The 16307-nt window shown below is 34.8% G+C and overlaps 1 protein-coding gene and 1 pseudogene across 3 annotated transcripts; one reads left to right on the forward strand and one right to left on the reverse strand.

Moving 5' to 3' along the window:
- Positions 1 to 2136: 2136 nt before the first annotated feature.
- LOC121811277 lies at positions 2137 to 8646 on the reverse strand (annotated as a pseudogene).
- Positions 8647 to 13049: 4403 nt separating this feature from the next.
- LOC121810246 lies at positions 13050 to 16093 on the forward strand. 3 transcript variants are annotated; one of them, XM_042211015.1, is made up of 5 exons: positions 13050 to 13293; positions 14059 to 14161; positions 14480 to 14848; positions 15285 to 15353; positions 15483 to 16093. In XM_042211015.1, the coding sequence occupies exons 3-5, from the start codon at positions 14550 to 14552 to the stop codon at positions 15982 to 15984; spliced, it is 870 nt and encodes a 289-aa protein (XP_042066949.1). In that variant the 5' UTR covers positions 13050 to 13293; positions 14059 to 14161; positions 14480 to 14549; the 3' UTR covers positions 15985 to 16093. The 3 variants fall into 3 exon arrangements, with proteins under 3 accessions (XP_042066949.1, XP_042066950.1, XP_042066948.1); XM_042211016.1 differs by having other exon boundaries at positions 14059 to 14848; positions 15483 to 15622; positions 15696 to 15875; XM_042211014.1 differs by having other exon boundaries at positions 14059 to 14848.
- Positions 16094 to 16307: the final 214 nt, after the last annotated feature.

The following is a 16307-nucleotide window of genomic DNA, read 5'->3' on the forward strand; positions in this document are numbered from 1 at the left end:
ATGTTGAGCAACAAGATTGATTCTTTTTTGTTGAAAGAGGACGAAGATGGTTCCATTGAGGATATGAAGAAGGTAATTGCTTGTGTATATGTGGTTTGGCATGTTGGTGATGTTACAAGTATTAATCATCGATCAACTTTCCTCGACGCTGATGCACGGTTGATTCCTCCGTGCAATGACATGCAATGTTTGGACATGCATGGATGCGTTGACAAGCTCCCTATGTTAACGGTAAATAGTCACACGCACTATCTTCGGGCGAGGCATAAATCTAGTCAACTAATGGATGACTTCTCATATCTCAGCGGTAAAAGAAGCATGGGAGTAATATTAAAGATGACAAGAGCACTTGTATCCCTTCTTACAAATGTTGCTGACCAACGAATTCATGGAGTATGTTCTCATGAGGGGAAGGAAGGGGAGAATGATACTTTGTTCAGGGTCTGGAAGGAGTTTTCTGGAGTGACCATCATAGGTGCTGCCAATGCAAAATCTTGCATTCTAGAGGAAATGGCGAAGCAATTAGCTGCCAAACCAGTCACTCTAAAGCTGATTGGAATTATTGAGCTTAGGATGAGTGGGAGAGTTAGCGGTGTTACTAGATATATTGATGAGTTTTTGGAGTTTTTTGTGGATGCTTGTCTTGATGTGCCGAGGAATGAGAGAGTTCGTGGGCGTATATATACATTTGATCCAAGTGGTGATACCTCGCCAAAGCTTCTGGTCGCAACACTCTTCGTTTTGTCGTGGTTTCCACCTTGAGGACAAGTTGAATTTTAACCGTGGGGGAGTTGATATGAGCATATTCCTAAATTATCTTCATATCTTATTATTCATTTATCATTGATTTATCTTATCTTTTCCCTAGTTAGTTATTGATTCTCCATATCTTTTGCTTAGGATATTATTATATTTGATTTACTAGATTTTGATAAGATATTATTGTATCCCCACATATTATAAATATCTGTAGGAGACCTTCATATTATTCATTCAAGAAATAAAATACTTTCTCTCATTCTCCTTCTCCTTCTCCTTCTTTTCAAACGTGCAAAACGCACAAAACTCTAATTTTGACGCCGGATTGATCGACGGGCAAAAGCTTCCGCGACGTTCGACGCAAAATCTCCTAGTTAAGGAATTTTATCCTTAACAACATCCCTCATCTCCTCCGCACCCTAAAACCTTGAAATAAAAGCATATGAAAACTTACGCTATACTCCATATGAGAGTGTCTTTTCTGATACACTCTTTGACAGATATCAAGTTATATTAATGAACTGACAATTACTATTTTTAGAAAAACAACCCTAAAATTTTAACCTTTATTTCAGTTTGCTGAAAGAAATTTTCACCTTTTCTATTTTTTTATTCTCAAACTTGAAAAGTGGAATTATATATTCATTCTATTTTAATGTTTTTTTTTATCAGAATGTACCAGTTTGAGAAAAGAAATTTTCATCTTTTCTATTGTTTTTCTTCTCAAACTTAAAAAGTGGAGTTATATATTCATTCCATTTTAATGTTTTTTTTTTTTATCAGATTGTATTAGTTTGAGGAACGAAATTTTCATCTTTACTATTGTTATTCATCTCAAGCTTTAAATATGGTAGTTATATGAGTTTACCTCTTCATTTACCTCTCCCCTTGGAGATGCTCTTATCAGATTGTATCGAATGAAATTTTGGGGCTAAAAAATTCATTTCACTAAACTAATCTCATTAAAGATGACTCATTTTCCTTTTTAGTTTGTCCCACCCAAAATGACTCATTACTAAAAATAGAAACCCTTAATTCACCCTCTTTTATTTTATTCTCTTCACCTAACACAAAATAAAACTACATAAAATCTCGTGTCGTCCAAGGAAGGGATTATCTTCCTTGGGACAGAGGAATTACTATTAACCAAAAAAGGAAAAACGATAAATCATAATTAACATTTTTCATTAAAGAAATCGTAATTCTCACCAAGAAATATGGTAGACAACATCCAAGCACCGGTGAATCGATCACTAGAAATAAAACTAATTGTGGAAAACAAAAATTTGTAATTTAATATTCCAATTTGAAGTAACGAAAATGGAAGAAGTCAATAAAAGATATGATTTGAAAACTAGAAGATCGTGCAAGGGCAAATTTTGGGCCAACACAACTCTATGATATTTATCTTAAAGAAGTGAACACTACATCCAGGAGTATTTATACACCACAAGTCAACAAAGACAAATTACAATCAATCAAAAGTTGGCATAGTCCTGATGCTAATTACAAACAATCAAAAGTTGGCACAATCCTGATGCTAATTACAAACACAGTCCCACCTTCATAATTGATTGGAACAACGCACAAATTACAAACAGATGTATGTATAAGACTCTAAAACCACCCTTTATAGATCACACGAAGGGAGAAGATACGAAATCATAACAACATTTACAGCTTGCATCAAACTATGCCGCAGCATGAAACTGATGCTAATTAACCCTAATGAAAAACCTATGCCAATTTCTCTCATCTGAGCTATTTGAACCTACCGGGTAATTGCAACTTATGTTAGTCTTTGCTTAACGCGTCTGCCATTGGCATCACTTCCGTCTAGGGCATCTTCAGTTCCTTGCTTGCCTGTGGCTATTGAGTGTTCATTCATCCCCGCAACATATTCCAATAAATCAGTTAGAACATTAGGACAGCTTTCTTTCAGGTACTCAAACCCATCTGTCTGCATTACAGCTGCATTGAAGGGACACCAACCCATTAGTTACATTAAATAGAAGAATATCCAAACTCAACTAAAGCACACAGTAAATTTCAATATCTTGATAAATGACTGCATATAAGAGCTATAACAACCCAACAAGATGAGGCTTATCATTTTGTTAAACCATATCCAACTCAATTCCTTCAAAAACTATTTTACTACTATGTTTTATGAGAATAATGAAGTGGAACCTGCGGGCTAGTAAATTGATGCAATGTGTCAATAAACAGCGGATCTTAGTGACTCAGACAACAACTATCAATAACTTCCTACCAGCAAAAGGAATAATATCTTTTCTGCATTCCACAATCCACATATATAGGATATTCACAGCTCACAAGTAAAATAATTCATACAGCTCAAATCAGTGTTGTTAGGGTCGAGGGTCGCACCGGGTCGATAAGGTGAAAATTCGGGTCGCGGGTCGACGAGTCGACTGGGTCGAGAGACCCACTAATCTAGGCTAATTTTTTTGCCTTTTAACATTAAATCAAATAAATATATTACTCTAATGTTTATAATATATCAAATAATATAAATGTAGACGCAATTCATGTGAATAGAGATAAAGTGGAAAATAAAAATTATCAAAATATCAAAACAATTCATAAGTCATAAGTATATCACAAAATAAATAATTGAAACCATTGTCTGAAAATGTCAAAGAGAAAAGTTATGAAATGTGCGTCATTTTGTATGTAGTATTAACTTATAATAAAATAGGAGTGGAATGTGAAATCTATTTTAAAAATTAGTAAAAAATAAATGAATATGTATTAGTAGACAAACCTATATAAAATATGAGACGAATAATTACAGAAAAATTAATAAATAATTTGATTAATACAATAGATTATTATACAAATAAAATAATAAAACTTCAAATAGTACAATTTGAATCTCGAAACGTTTATATAGTAGAAGAACAATATTAATTTATTCCTAAAATAATATACTCATTTTCCACCATTAAATTATACTCCAAACATTGGATTTACAATATATCCATGTAAATATATTGGATTTAATTTAACTAATCAAAAATTTGGTAAAATAGTATTTTTATTGCTGCCTAAAAAAGTGAGCTAAACTATGTCAATTTTTTATATTTTCCTAATCCCACTAAACAAATGAATAGTGACAAATGATGTACTCTATTCCCAAGGCTCATAATTATACTCCTCTCTCCTCTCTCTTCTCCATCATCTTCCTTCATTCAATCTCTGTAAAAAAAACGCAAAAACACTGTAGCCGTAGCCGAAACGCTCGACCCACCCGAAACGCTTGACCCCGCCGACCCAACCGACCCAGCGCGACCCATGCATCTCGATCAACCCACCCATGTTGGGGCGGTCATGGTCTCGACCTGGGCGACCCGGGCGACCCGAGCGACCCGGGCGCCAAATTAACAACACTGGCTCAAATTGATTCACAACTAAGAGTTGCATGTTCAGAGCATAACAAAAAAAAGGCAAGGAAATTAAAATTTGATACCAGAAGAAGACCAAAGATAAGCAATTAGAACCATTATAGCAAATTAGCAATCCTCCTGCACTATTTAATCTGGGAAACTAGCATGCACTTCCTTAGGCTCAGACTCGACACTAAGGCATCGTTTGAAAGCTATGTTACAGCGAGATAGTGAGACTTATCCGGGTTAAACTGTGTGTGTGATAGCTACGTTACGTTTCTGTGTCGCCCGTGTCTTATATCTAGCCCGCATAAAGCCCACTCAAAAGCCTATGTTTCCACAAGAAATGTAACTACCACATTTGTTATGTTACAAATCTGTTCTCGATTCTTGTATCCAGATAGTAATAGAAAAATACATTTTTACCCTCCATTTTTTAGCCTTAATCAGAAAATAAGAAACGCCTCAACGTAAAGTCTTATTCTCAAACTCTCCGCTGGTGACAGAGAGTTCGTCCTCTACTCAATCTGCTTCTCTACCGACGGCTATTCCATGTGACTCCATCTCTAAATCTGTGAAGGTTATGGTGTTCTACAATTTTTAAAACTTATCTTCTTCTTCTAAAACTCTTCCCAGACAGAGAGCTCTTCGTCTTCTCAATCTGCTTCTCCACCGACAGCGATTTTCGGCGACTCCATCTCTCAATCTATGACAAATCTGCTCTTATCTTATTCAACTGATTCAATTTTTGGCTTCCATTCTATTACTCCAGCTTCTTAGCAATACCCACTATCCATGTGTGCATTTCAACAATCCGCCATTCCATTACTCCAATTTCTTAGCAATTCATAATTTGAGCTACTGATAACAAACCCCAGATTGTTTTGAGAATAGAAGATTATGTACATGTTGTGAATCCCTATGGATTTAGCTAAGTCCCTCAATTTTCTAGCAACGGTTTGATAGAAAAAACTAGCTAAAATACAGAGACAAATTTGGGGATAATCCTCTGTTTCAGTGGAGATGGCAATGAGTTACGGATGTCCTTTAATTATATCTCGAAAACTCTTTGTATCTATTACTATATGTCAAAGGAAACATTCATCGAATTCAAGAACACCAAAAAATTTAGTATTTTGTTACATTTGCAATATTACATTCTTTTCGCTGTGAACTGATTCAATTTTGGTTTTATCTATTATACATCATTCTACTCATTACACTGATTCAATTTGTGTTGAATTTGCAATAGCTCATTATTTTCGCTGTCAACTAATTCACTTTTGGTTGTATTTGCAATACCTCATTCTACTCATTCCTCGTTCAATTTGTATTTACTTAATTTTGGTTGTATCCACTGCTCCATGCCATAAAGAATGGGGATATTTTTGTCATTAAGTAAAACTAATGAGGATAATTTAGACAATCATAATTATTTTCCTTAATAGTGACTTATTGCACCAAACACCTAAATGGGATAACTCACATTTATCTTTAGTTACCAAACACAAAATTAAAATAAGTTAACTAGTTGAAACTATGATAACTATCCATAGTTGTATCATGTCTAGTCAAAACATAACATAGCTATCAAACGATGCCTAATTAGTTACAAATAAGCATTTTCACTTATGTAGCTAAAAGCAAATGCATGGGAAATACATACCTCTGAGATTTTCAGGCAATGCCACAAATTTGAGACAGACGGCTTTTAGCTGGAAACAATGGTGCTGTTCTGCCAGTGCCAATGTTGTTTGCAACAGTATTAATAGCTACATCCTCACAGAGTTTAGCCTCGCAGAGCAACCTGAGCCTATCTAAACCATACCGATCAGCAGCAGCAAGTAGGTGCTGAGACATCAAGGTTGAAGCCCATTTTGGGTTCATTCCAGTAAGCTCTTCCATATCAGGTAGTGAGTCCCAGTACATAAAATGAAGCAACGCCTGCAAGGTAGAATGACATAGGGGTTACAGCATAAGGACAATTAACACAAGGGGCATATACCCAGCTCAAATGGTAGTTAATTAAGTTCATTTTCAAGAGCTGGCAGAAAACACGAGGCAAATACCCAAAATATCATGTTAATAAGAAACACAATCCACAAGTATCCTCAAAGTTCTTACTATCTTCATAAGGATACAATTCTCCCAGGCCAAAAAGAAGCAAATCAAATAATTTACCCATTACAGGAACTGCCTCACAAAAACTATGTTGAAGCTATTTGAAAATAGAAGAGCTTCATAGGTATGTAGAGAAAGATAAGCTACTCACAGACTCTACACATCTATAGAGTTAACATATATAGCTGCAAAAAAAATAAGTAGAACTGCAGCACCTGAAATCAAGATGAATACAAATAAAAGATGAATACAAATAAATAAACAGATAGAAACGCTAGTTAATGAAGATTTAGGATACCCTTTTTTAGCTTCTAGGGTATTTGAAGACCCATATGACAAAATTTGAAGTAGACAAATATATGGAAACACATTAACACAAAGATATTGAACAGTTTTTGGGTGTGAGAGAAGTAGCAAACTACCTTAAAAACTGGTGCCTTCATGTCCTCAACTTTTATACATCGTGTGCTCAGATCTTTCATTGGACCATATAATTGAGCCCTGAATACAGGAGACCGGCCTGCAAGTACTAATTTGTGAGCGGAAAAGGTTTCTCCATCGACTTCAAAATTTACATCAGTTCCTTTTCCACTTTTAAGCAGCTTCCCGAATTGCTGACCAATGTCTGATGGGGGTAACGGGATACAGTAGATCTTAGGTCCCTCTGTGCGAGACTTGACAACACCAACACAACAACGAATTTGAAGACAATTATCTTTTAGGTAGTCGGAAGTTTCCAGAGCACTTCTTTTGAAAAAGCGCTTATAACCCCTGCAGCCAAAAATTATAAATGTATGTTAGACTGACTATTTCCCTCATTACTATTCAATTTATGAGTTTAAAACAAGAAGGTTACATATATAACTATATACAACAGAGAAAATATGCAAGAGGGAATTCAATTACAGCTTTGCATAAGATACTTAACTAGATGATGCTTGTCAGATAGAAAACCAAATCAGACAACTTATGACTCTTCTCCAGGTGTGCCCCATAGCTGCGAGCAACAGCTTGAGCAAAGTAAATACAAAATAAAAAGAACTAAACAAAAAAGACTAGGCTAAATTAAAGCAAGAATAGAAACATAGGCAACTATGCTTAGATAGACAGCAGAGACATAACAGCAAAGAACAATGAATGTATGGCTATGAAGCTCAGAGACTGAAACCTTGCATCCCTAAGTTATAATTTCACCAATAATCAGACAGAACAATACACTAAGCAACTGCATCTAACGTATATTCTGGTAAAAAATTCTTAAACGCTAAGTGCTACATATGTTCTTTTCAAGGCGACTTGCACCACGAAGTTTCATATCTCAGCAAAAGGCCTTACAGAAAAACCTTCACGTGTTGCTTCCAGCCCCACATCAATGAGAGGACACATGTTCAGCATTTTCCTCCAAGGCAAGACCTTTCACAAGAAAACAAATTGACACCCCGAAATAAGGAGAAAACGTTGTGAATAAACCACCAACCATATCTTCATATAGGAAAATAAACCACCAACCATAACACCAACATCTAGTAGGACTGCAACAAATTAACACAGGAGACTACACAAGCAAACGTAATTCCAGCGTGAACAAGACAATTAAGCCAATGGATATAATAAACCAAACACGAGAAATAGGAAAGAAAACCCACCACATGCTGCCTCGATATTTAAGTGTGTAAGGCCCGCTCTCCAACGCCCTGCTAAAATGGCTATGCACCTTGTGCCTCTCTCTCCCACTCTGATCGAGCAGAGTAAGCTCAAAAAGCGCCCTAACATCGGTTCCCTCACTCGCCAAAGCGATGAAAAGCGAGACGTAGGTGGAATTATCCTCCGCGCTCTTCCCATCGGGGTAGAAATAAATCGCCCAATCGTATCCGCCAACCATAAACGTATCCGACGCTACGTACTTCCCAATCCCGATTCCCTTAGAAAGCGAGTACCCCGCGATCATGAACTCGTGGGACCCGTTAACGGTTTCCGATCTCGACGTTGACGTGGTCAAAGCCGGCTCCGACGGTTTCGATATCTCCAGATTAAACCTTCCCATTCCAAATAGGTAGAAGAGGAATGAATTAATCGGGGAACTTTGGGTTGAATAAGAATTGTCAATAAAAAAAACAATTTGGGGGAATAAGGACAGATCTGAGCTGAATTCGGATGATTTCAACAGCGCTTAGACTAAATTGGTGGATATGGATAAGGGTAAGTGAGGAGGGAGGCGATTGAGCGTGAATCTAGCGTCTTGATCGTTCGAATTTAATTGGAATTTGGCAATCCAGATAGGTGGGATGAAATTCTAGGGTTTTGGGGAGCTTATTAGAGAGAGAAGATTTAGCTGACGAGCTCATGCCAAAGTATATATTAGTAGTGTAACTTGTGGTATAAATTTCAGTTTGTTTACTTTATATACATGTGTACTTCAAAAATTTGTTGAAAATAAAAAAAATTATAAAAAAATACTATAATAAATTTATTTTATAATTTTCTGAATAATGTTAATCGGAATGGAGTCTCATTATTCACAAATACAGTCTTAAAGACTGAACTAGAGACTAAATTTGGGCCCTTAGATCTTAAATTTGATGGATTAGATGAAATGATGTAGTGTTAATTTTCGCAGTTCATTATTTACACAAATTACTTCAACACGGGGGTACTTACGTCATTTTGCAATTGGGGTAAAAATTTTAGGGTTAAACACATCCAAACAATTTACTCTAATTCACATTCACGCCTCTTCTTCTCCCCAGAATCTCTAAATCGAGAGCTGATTCATCTCATCTTCAAATCTCCAAATCGAGTTGCCGAATTTGATAACAACAGTCGCTGAGTTCAACAACTACAGCAGTGAATTCATCTCCATCTTCAAATCTCCAAATTGAGTCGACGAGTTCGACAACTACAGTCGCCGAGTTCAACAACTACAACAGCGAATTCATCTTCATCTTCAAATCTCCAAATCGAGTTTCCTGAGTTCGACAACTATAGCCGTCAAGTTCAACACCTGCAGCAGCGAATTCAAATCTGACACAGATTCAAAAATGGCTAAAACAAACAGCTCGTCGAATGAAGGCACGCCGATTAATTTGTTTTCCGGTTCTATTCAATTAGTTTATAGGCATTCAATTGTGATTCGAGCATGAAGAGACATAGTAGAAGAGGAAGGCAATCTAAGGTAAGAGATGGTTGCTTGGAATTGTGTCTTTGATGTGTTCGTAGAAATGTTTCAAAGAATGTAGAGGTTTGATGATTAAGTTGTGTGTTTTTTTTGTTATTTATGTCAGCTGTTCTGGCCTCCAGTACGATAAAAAAATGGCTGAATATTAATTCTAATGTTTATGATTTCAATGAAGATGAAGTGGACACAGAGAGTGAAGATGATGGTATAGCTTATCATTCATGTTTTTTGCTTCATCACTTTGTGAGCTTTGCTTTTGGTTTCTGACATGACTACTGTTTTTGAAAGCTTGCTCTTGTAAAAATGAATCTATTATGCTTGATGATCATGTCGACTTGACTAGTGGATTTGAATATGCTTCGTCAAACAAAACTGCAGCAGCTGATCATTATTAATTAATTCATAGACAGTGAAAAACGCAGGGAAACTTGGTTTTTCGAATGTATATAGCATTTGTTTGATCAAATACTGGAATGAAGTAAAATCGTAGTCCAATGAAGTAATAATGTTTTAGAATGAAGTAAAATCCTACTAGAATGAAGTAAATATCTATTCATTTTCAATTTATTACATACCGGAATGATTTGTGTTTGTTATGATTTTTTGACTAACAACAGTTAGTTTTTAAATTTTATACCAGTGTCTTGTTTTATTTGCCAAATAAAGTATATGCCCAAGTCTGGTCGTAGATGTGCCAAATGAAGAAATAAAGGATTTGTCCAAGCTTGGTCGTAGATGTGACAAATGCCACGTGGTTGGTCGGCATGATTCAAGGAATTGTGACAAAACAAATTAGAAGAAGAAGCAAATATAAGTGATGAGTTGCTTTATTGATATTCGTTTGTTAGCATATTGATTTTCTAAAAAATGATGTGATACATTTATTTGTTTGTAATTTATTACTTCATTCCAATATGTTTGATAATTCATTCCAATAGTTAACTACTTCATTTTGGCACTTTATTACTTCATTCCACTTTGAACTTTAATCTTTTTAAACTTTTTGCAAACTTTAAAGTGAATAGACTGTATAAAGTGTTTTATTCATATGTTAATACTGAACCTATTCATTTAAAGATAACTATATGTGCCTGCATTATTAAGGTATTTCCACATCCTCAGTATTTATTATGATGTATTCGTATAGTTTGTGATCGTTTAAATTTTTGGAGGTAAAATAAAATATCATTTCAAAAGCACATAATAATTTTACGAACGAAGTACGTTTTTTGCATTTTGTTTCATTATTTGTTAACCTTTCAATCTCTTTCCAAACAAAATATATAGCATATGATTAATATTATCGTGATAAATGTTCTGTTGGACAATCATTTATCAATAGTTCTTGTCTTGTTTTATATTGACTCAAAGTAATGAACAGACGAAATGAACTAAATCATTTACGAAGTGAAGTTTATAAACCAATGCTATAAAGGATTCAAGTGAAGATCAGGAAGAGTAATCACTACTTCATTTGTACGTGCATTTACTTCATTTAACAAGTATATCACTTCATCACAATAGCTTTTTACTTCATCGAACTTCATGTGGGTTATTAGTTTAGTTCACTACCTTATTAAATGAGATTATAATTTCATCAATTAGGTTATTTAGTCAATACAGGTACAAGTCCAACTGCGCACTTATACATAAACACAATTCAGTTCATATTACTTCATTACATGTGGTTATAACTTTATTGAATAATTCTTTGCAAACTACGCATACAACACAGTTCAGTTCATATTACTTCATTACTTAAGGTTATAACTTCATCAAGTGCGTTATTTGGTTCATTACAATATTAATTCTTCGCAAACTATATATACAACACAGTTCTCCATCCGTTCTTCCCCACTCTGAAAAATTCCTTCAATCTACCGCGATGATTTCCACCAGAAATCCTTCAAAATCAAACCAGATGACGATTTACCAACTTTCTCATACTATGGAAATAGTTGGCTATTTTGGAGAAAATCCAAACGATTTTAGTTCACACACACTAATAAATTACTGGAATGAAGTAATAAACTACGACAATGAAGTATTGAACATACAAGAATGATTAATAGGCAGGTTCAGCCTTAGCATACGGATACATCATAATAAAGAATAAATACTTCATTAATAAAACACTTCATATAGTCTATTTGATTTAATGTGTGCCAAAAATTTAAATTAATTCAAATTCAAAGTATAGTGAAGTAATAAACAACTGGAATGAAGTAAATAACTACATGAATGAAGTACGAAACCTACTGGAATGAATAATTTACTATATGGAAATAAGCTCATCAGTTCTTCTTCTTCTTCTTCCATATCTTGTCGCAATTCCTTCAATCAAGCCGACCAACCTCGCCACATTTGACACATTTACAGTCAGGCTTGGACATATTCTTTATTTCTTTCTCAAGTCGTGAAACTTTCTGACTACTTCAACCCTTGCCGCTATTTAAATGAAGTAATCGAACAGAAAACGAAGTAATAACCTAGTCAAATGAAGTAATAACCCAGGTGAATGAAGTAATAATCTAACTGAATGAGATTATAGCCTAGGTGTTTGAAGTAATATATAAATCTAAATAATGACGATTTCCAAACTTTCTTCTCCACTCAGAAATGCCTCCAATCAATCGTAACGACTGAAGAAGGTGACGCTGCTCTAGTTCGGTCTTTAAGAATGGTTCGACATTGATAACCATTATTAAAAACTATTAGATGTGATTAATGGGTGGATGAGATTAATGAGTGGATGAGATTTGGTCTCTAGTTCGGTCTTTAAGAATGGTTCGACATTGATCACAACTCTTAGCTTTAATATTTAGATTTACTTCAAATTAAATTAAATATTAGTTTTGCAAGAATATTACTCATTTTGTCCCATTAAATATAAAACGTTTTCCCTTTTAGATTGTCCTATTAAAATAAAATATTTCCTAAAATGTAAATAGCATCATCTCTACTTTCTCATCTCTCCTACTTTATTCTCTCGTCATTAACTCACAAAACAACATTTCATAATCTCTTACTAAAAAACAAATGTTTCATTTCTAATGGAACGGAGAGAGTATTATCTAGCAATAAGAAAGAAATTATATGAAGACTTTATATAAAATTTTAACATGATTTCAAGCCTATTTATTAAAAAAAGATTTTTTTTTTCTTAAATAATTAGCAAATATTAAAGTTAAAATTTCATTTTTTTAAAATTGTTGCAAACTGACTAATATGTAATTTATTTTAAATCAACATATTATAAAATCAATTGTCAATATAAAATGTTTACAAAGTTTGATTGTATACGTGGAGTCCAATTCATATACGTTTATCACTATTCTTTATTATTAATCTCAACAATAATATTCTCGTTCTATATTTACAATACTATCACTAAAACATCAAACTATTTGTTTTCTTTTTTATTTGGTAATTACTTTTTTTGCTTTTAATTTAATACACCAAATAAATTTACTCAGAATTCTATACTCCAAGTTTATGATTCGGTAATAAGCATAATTAAAGTTCTAATAAATATGGCAACAGTTAGAACTTAGAAGATTCCAGAACCTGGGTAACGACAAAATCTGAATTTCCACGAATCGCAGCCACATGAAATTGAAACTTGAAACCCTTTTCTTCAGTTCCTTGATTTTCTTGGTGACGAACAGATATTTGGAAATTTGACCATTTGAAGAAAAATGGAGAAACAAAATTCTGATTATTGAAATCAAAGAAGAGATAGATTTGGGCTTGATGGCTTCACACAGTTGCCCTCCTGGATTGGGGGCTGTTTTCAATCCTGAACATCCTTCCACCAGGCTGCCAAAGGTATACTCAATTTCCATTTACTATTTTTACTACTTTATTACTTTCTATCCACAATTTAGGATTTTTTTCTGTCTTGATCTAGAAAGAAATGAAATTCCATGAATTCCATGAATTTGATGTAGTAAAGATTATATTTTTGTGTATTTAGTGTATCTAAAATGATGGGGGTTTTGTTGAATTTCAATTTCAATTTGAGAGGAAGCTTTTGAGTTTGAATAAAATGGGGTGAATCAGATTAAGTGATTGGTGGGATTCTTCGATTAGGAAGATTAGAGAAAGGACTGAAACTGATATTGTATTTGATTTTGATCCAATAATTAAGCTTCAAGATAAATGAAGAATGACTACTAATGATCATCATGCAATTACATTTGTTTGAATGAATGGGGCGACTATGCTTTGACTTGCTAAGGGTTGAGCTTTCATATTCATACAAGTGATGATCATTTGTATAGTCGGCTTGTTTCCTGGTTCGACCTGGCTTCCCTTACCTGCAAAATAAAAAATAAAATAAAAAAACAATCTTGCTAGGCGTCTTGTTGTTTTTTCCATTAGGTGTAAACTCTAGTAATACTTTTCATTTCTCTATTCGAAGTCATTTCTATATTGAAAGATGGCATGATTCGTTATATTACATAATTTCCATGCACACAGCATATAGCAATACACTACCGAACACGTGAAGTGAATATTTTTTTCTGATTCCTTGCGTTGTCTCCAAAGAGATGGAACTTTTGACAGATCCCTTTTACCTTATTGTTTCAGGAGTTGCACCGTTTTCTCCAATATCGCAGTCCAAATCAAGATCTTGTAAATTCTAAGTCCTTCAATTTATGCCTGCAGCAGAAGGATGAATTGAAATTCTCAGGTGGACTATTAGACTGTAACGACTTAGTCTTGAAAAACTCTATAAGCCCAACACTCATTGATGTTCAATGTTCGCGGCTCTCTGATTATCTGCTTTCAATGCATGAATAGACAGATTTTACCCGCACTCATACAATCTTAAAGTTCATAAAATAATCAACCCGTCTTTTCTTAAGCCTTATATTCATTTTTTTCCAATATATTAGTGCTTAATAGAATACGGTTCATCTATTAGTTTGTCGAATCAATAGATGGGGCATATTAGTAGTACTGAATTGCTCTATTTCTTGGGCTTCGGAATTGCTGAACAATGCACAAGACATGAGAAAATATTGGAGTTGCTTGCATCGGGGTCAATTGAAGTAGAGAATGGTGTACTAGATCTGTCTATGCTCTATGATATGATGGGGCCTCGAAAACTTCAAACTGATTCAGCACAGCAACCATTGGCATCTTGTGGCGAACGGTGTCTTTGTGCTGCTGAGTCTCTTGTTTACCCATCAAGAGAACTATACATGAATGAACCAGTATTGAATGTAGTGAGAGACATGAGCAGTTGTAGAGAGCATACATTGCAGCATATGAGAGATGATATGACTCATGTGGTTCCTGTCATTTCTGACCTTCATTTCTCGAAGAACACAGTTACGTCTAGACGACGGGCAATGCTGGTCCCTTATTTTGAATGGTACCCCCCTCATTTCTTTACTTGGCCCTGCATAACTTTGTGTTTACACATACATTTTATTGGGCTGGTTTGAAGATTAGGAGAAGTTAAAGCATAATTTGTATAAATAGTTAATTACCCATCGATGCCTTGAAGTACGAAACTTAAACTCTAGAGGAAGACAACTTTGAGTTAATCAACTATGACTCTGAATTCCTTATTTGTTTGTCTTCCCTAGTGAGTTCAAACAACTTGCTAACTAACTTGATATCTTAAAAGATTTAGGCCTTTGTTCTCTACATCTTGTAATGAGTTGGTTATTGGGATTTTGAAATGCTTATTTTACTTTTACTATATTTGAGTTGTATAATATTTTTATCGGCTATCATCCTTGTGGATTCTAATAAAATATATGTAGAAAAAATTTCCTTAATTCTCGCATTCAATTTTTTTCTAGGCGGAGAAGAGGGCGTTCTAATATGGATCCATCAAAGCTTGTAACAGAGAAAGTTGAACCTCTCAATAGGTAAGAACATGCTTTTATCTGAATTTGTGTTTGTTCAAGGATGTTATATTTTATGAATGTAAATGAACGACAAAACAGCAGCATTCATATTACAATTCGTGTATGAAAGCTTTCATCTTGTTTGGTCAGTCATGTAAATGAGAAGGTGAAGACCTCACAGAAGAGAAAGGCCAGTCCCAAACCGATGAAGGAGAGAGACATCTCATGCAACAACTACCTTTACGCATGTGAAAGTCTGCTTTCCATAATTGTCGACAGGAAGCAGCAGGGTAAGAATGCAATCACCTCGTTGAAGAAATCTGGTCATCAGCTCATTGATCTTCTGACCGGTTTTTCTGCCAGCATTGCTGGAACTGGTGTTGCTGTTGTCCTAGGAGTTGTCTGCAGAGTTTTGTGCAACCAGGTGCCATTCTGCGCATCAAAACTTTTGAGCACCGGATTCGGTTTAGGGCTAGTTTGGCTTTCTTCAGCTGTGAATAGATTGAGGAACACGGTTATCTCTATCAGCAAATCTTCTGGGAAGTTGGGTGCTCACGAAGAGAAAATGATGGATCGATTGGATAGAAATCTGAATGATGTTTGGTTCCGAGTAGCAGCAGTGATGATGGTTGCAGTGCTGCAGTTGGCTTGATCGAGAAAGGCTCTGTATTTTTGCTTTGATGGACTTATGCATGTACTAATAGCTCGAACTTGAATTGGTTGACAATATATATCGAGAAACGCTAGCCTTTCCTTGTGTAGTCGGGTCACGGTAACTATTTGCAATCATAAGAGTTATATGCTCCATAATTAAAAACAACGTACTAGCTTTACAAAAATAACAATTGATAGTTGTTGATATTCTTACATTTAATTTTTCACCATCTTGTGATCCACAGGAATCATAACTTCCCACCATCCTCGACAAGAATCATATCCTGGACCGGGTGAGCTATTTCTTGGTCGGGTAACATC

Source organism: Salvia splendens, chromosome 7 (genome assembly GCF_004379255.2).
Source record: "Salvia splendens isolate huo1 chromosome 7, SspV2, whole genome shotgun sequence".
NCBI classification, from domain to species: domain Eukaryota; kingdom Viridiplantae; phylum Streptophyta; class Magnoliopsida; order Lamiales; family Lamiaceae; genus Salvia; species Salvia splendens.

What these genes read in the sequence shown, in the direction of transcription:
- LOC121810246 (XM_042211014.1), top strand. Translation starts at nt 14,412, where the DNA reads ATGGGGCATATTAGTAGTACTGAATTGCTCTATTTCTTGGGCTTCGGA. An exon ending in CTGGTCCCTTATTTTGAATG is followed by an intron (nt 14,849 to 15,284) that starts GTACCCCCCTCA and finishes ATTTTTTTCTAG; the next exon opens with GCGGAGAAGAGGGCGTTCTA. An exon ending in AAAGTTGAACCTCTCAATAG is followed by an intron (nt 15,354 to 15,482) that starts GTAAGAACATGC and finishes TTGTTTGGTCAG; the next exon opens with TCATGTAAATGAGAAGGTGA.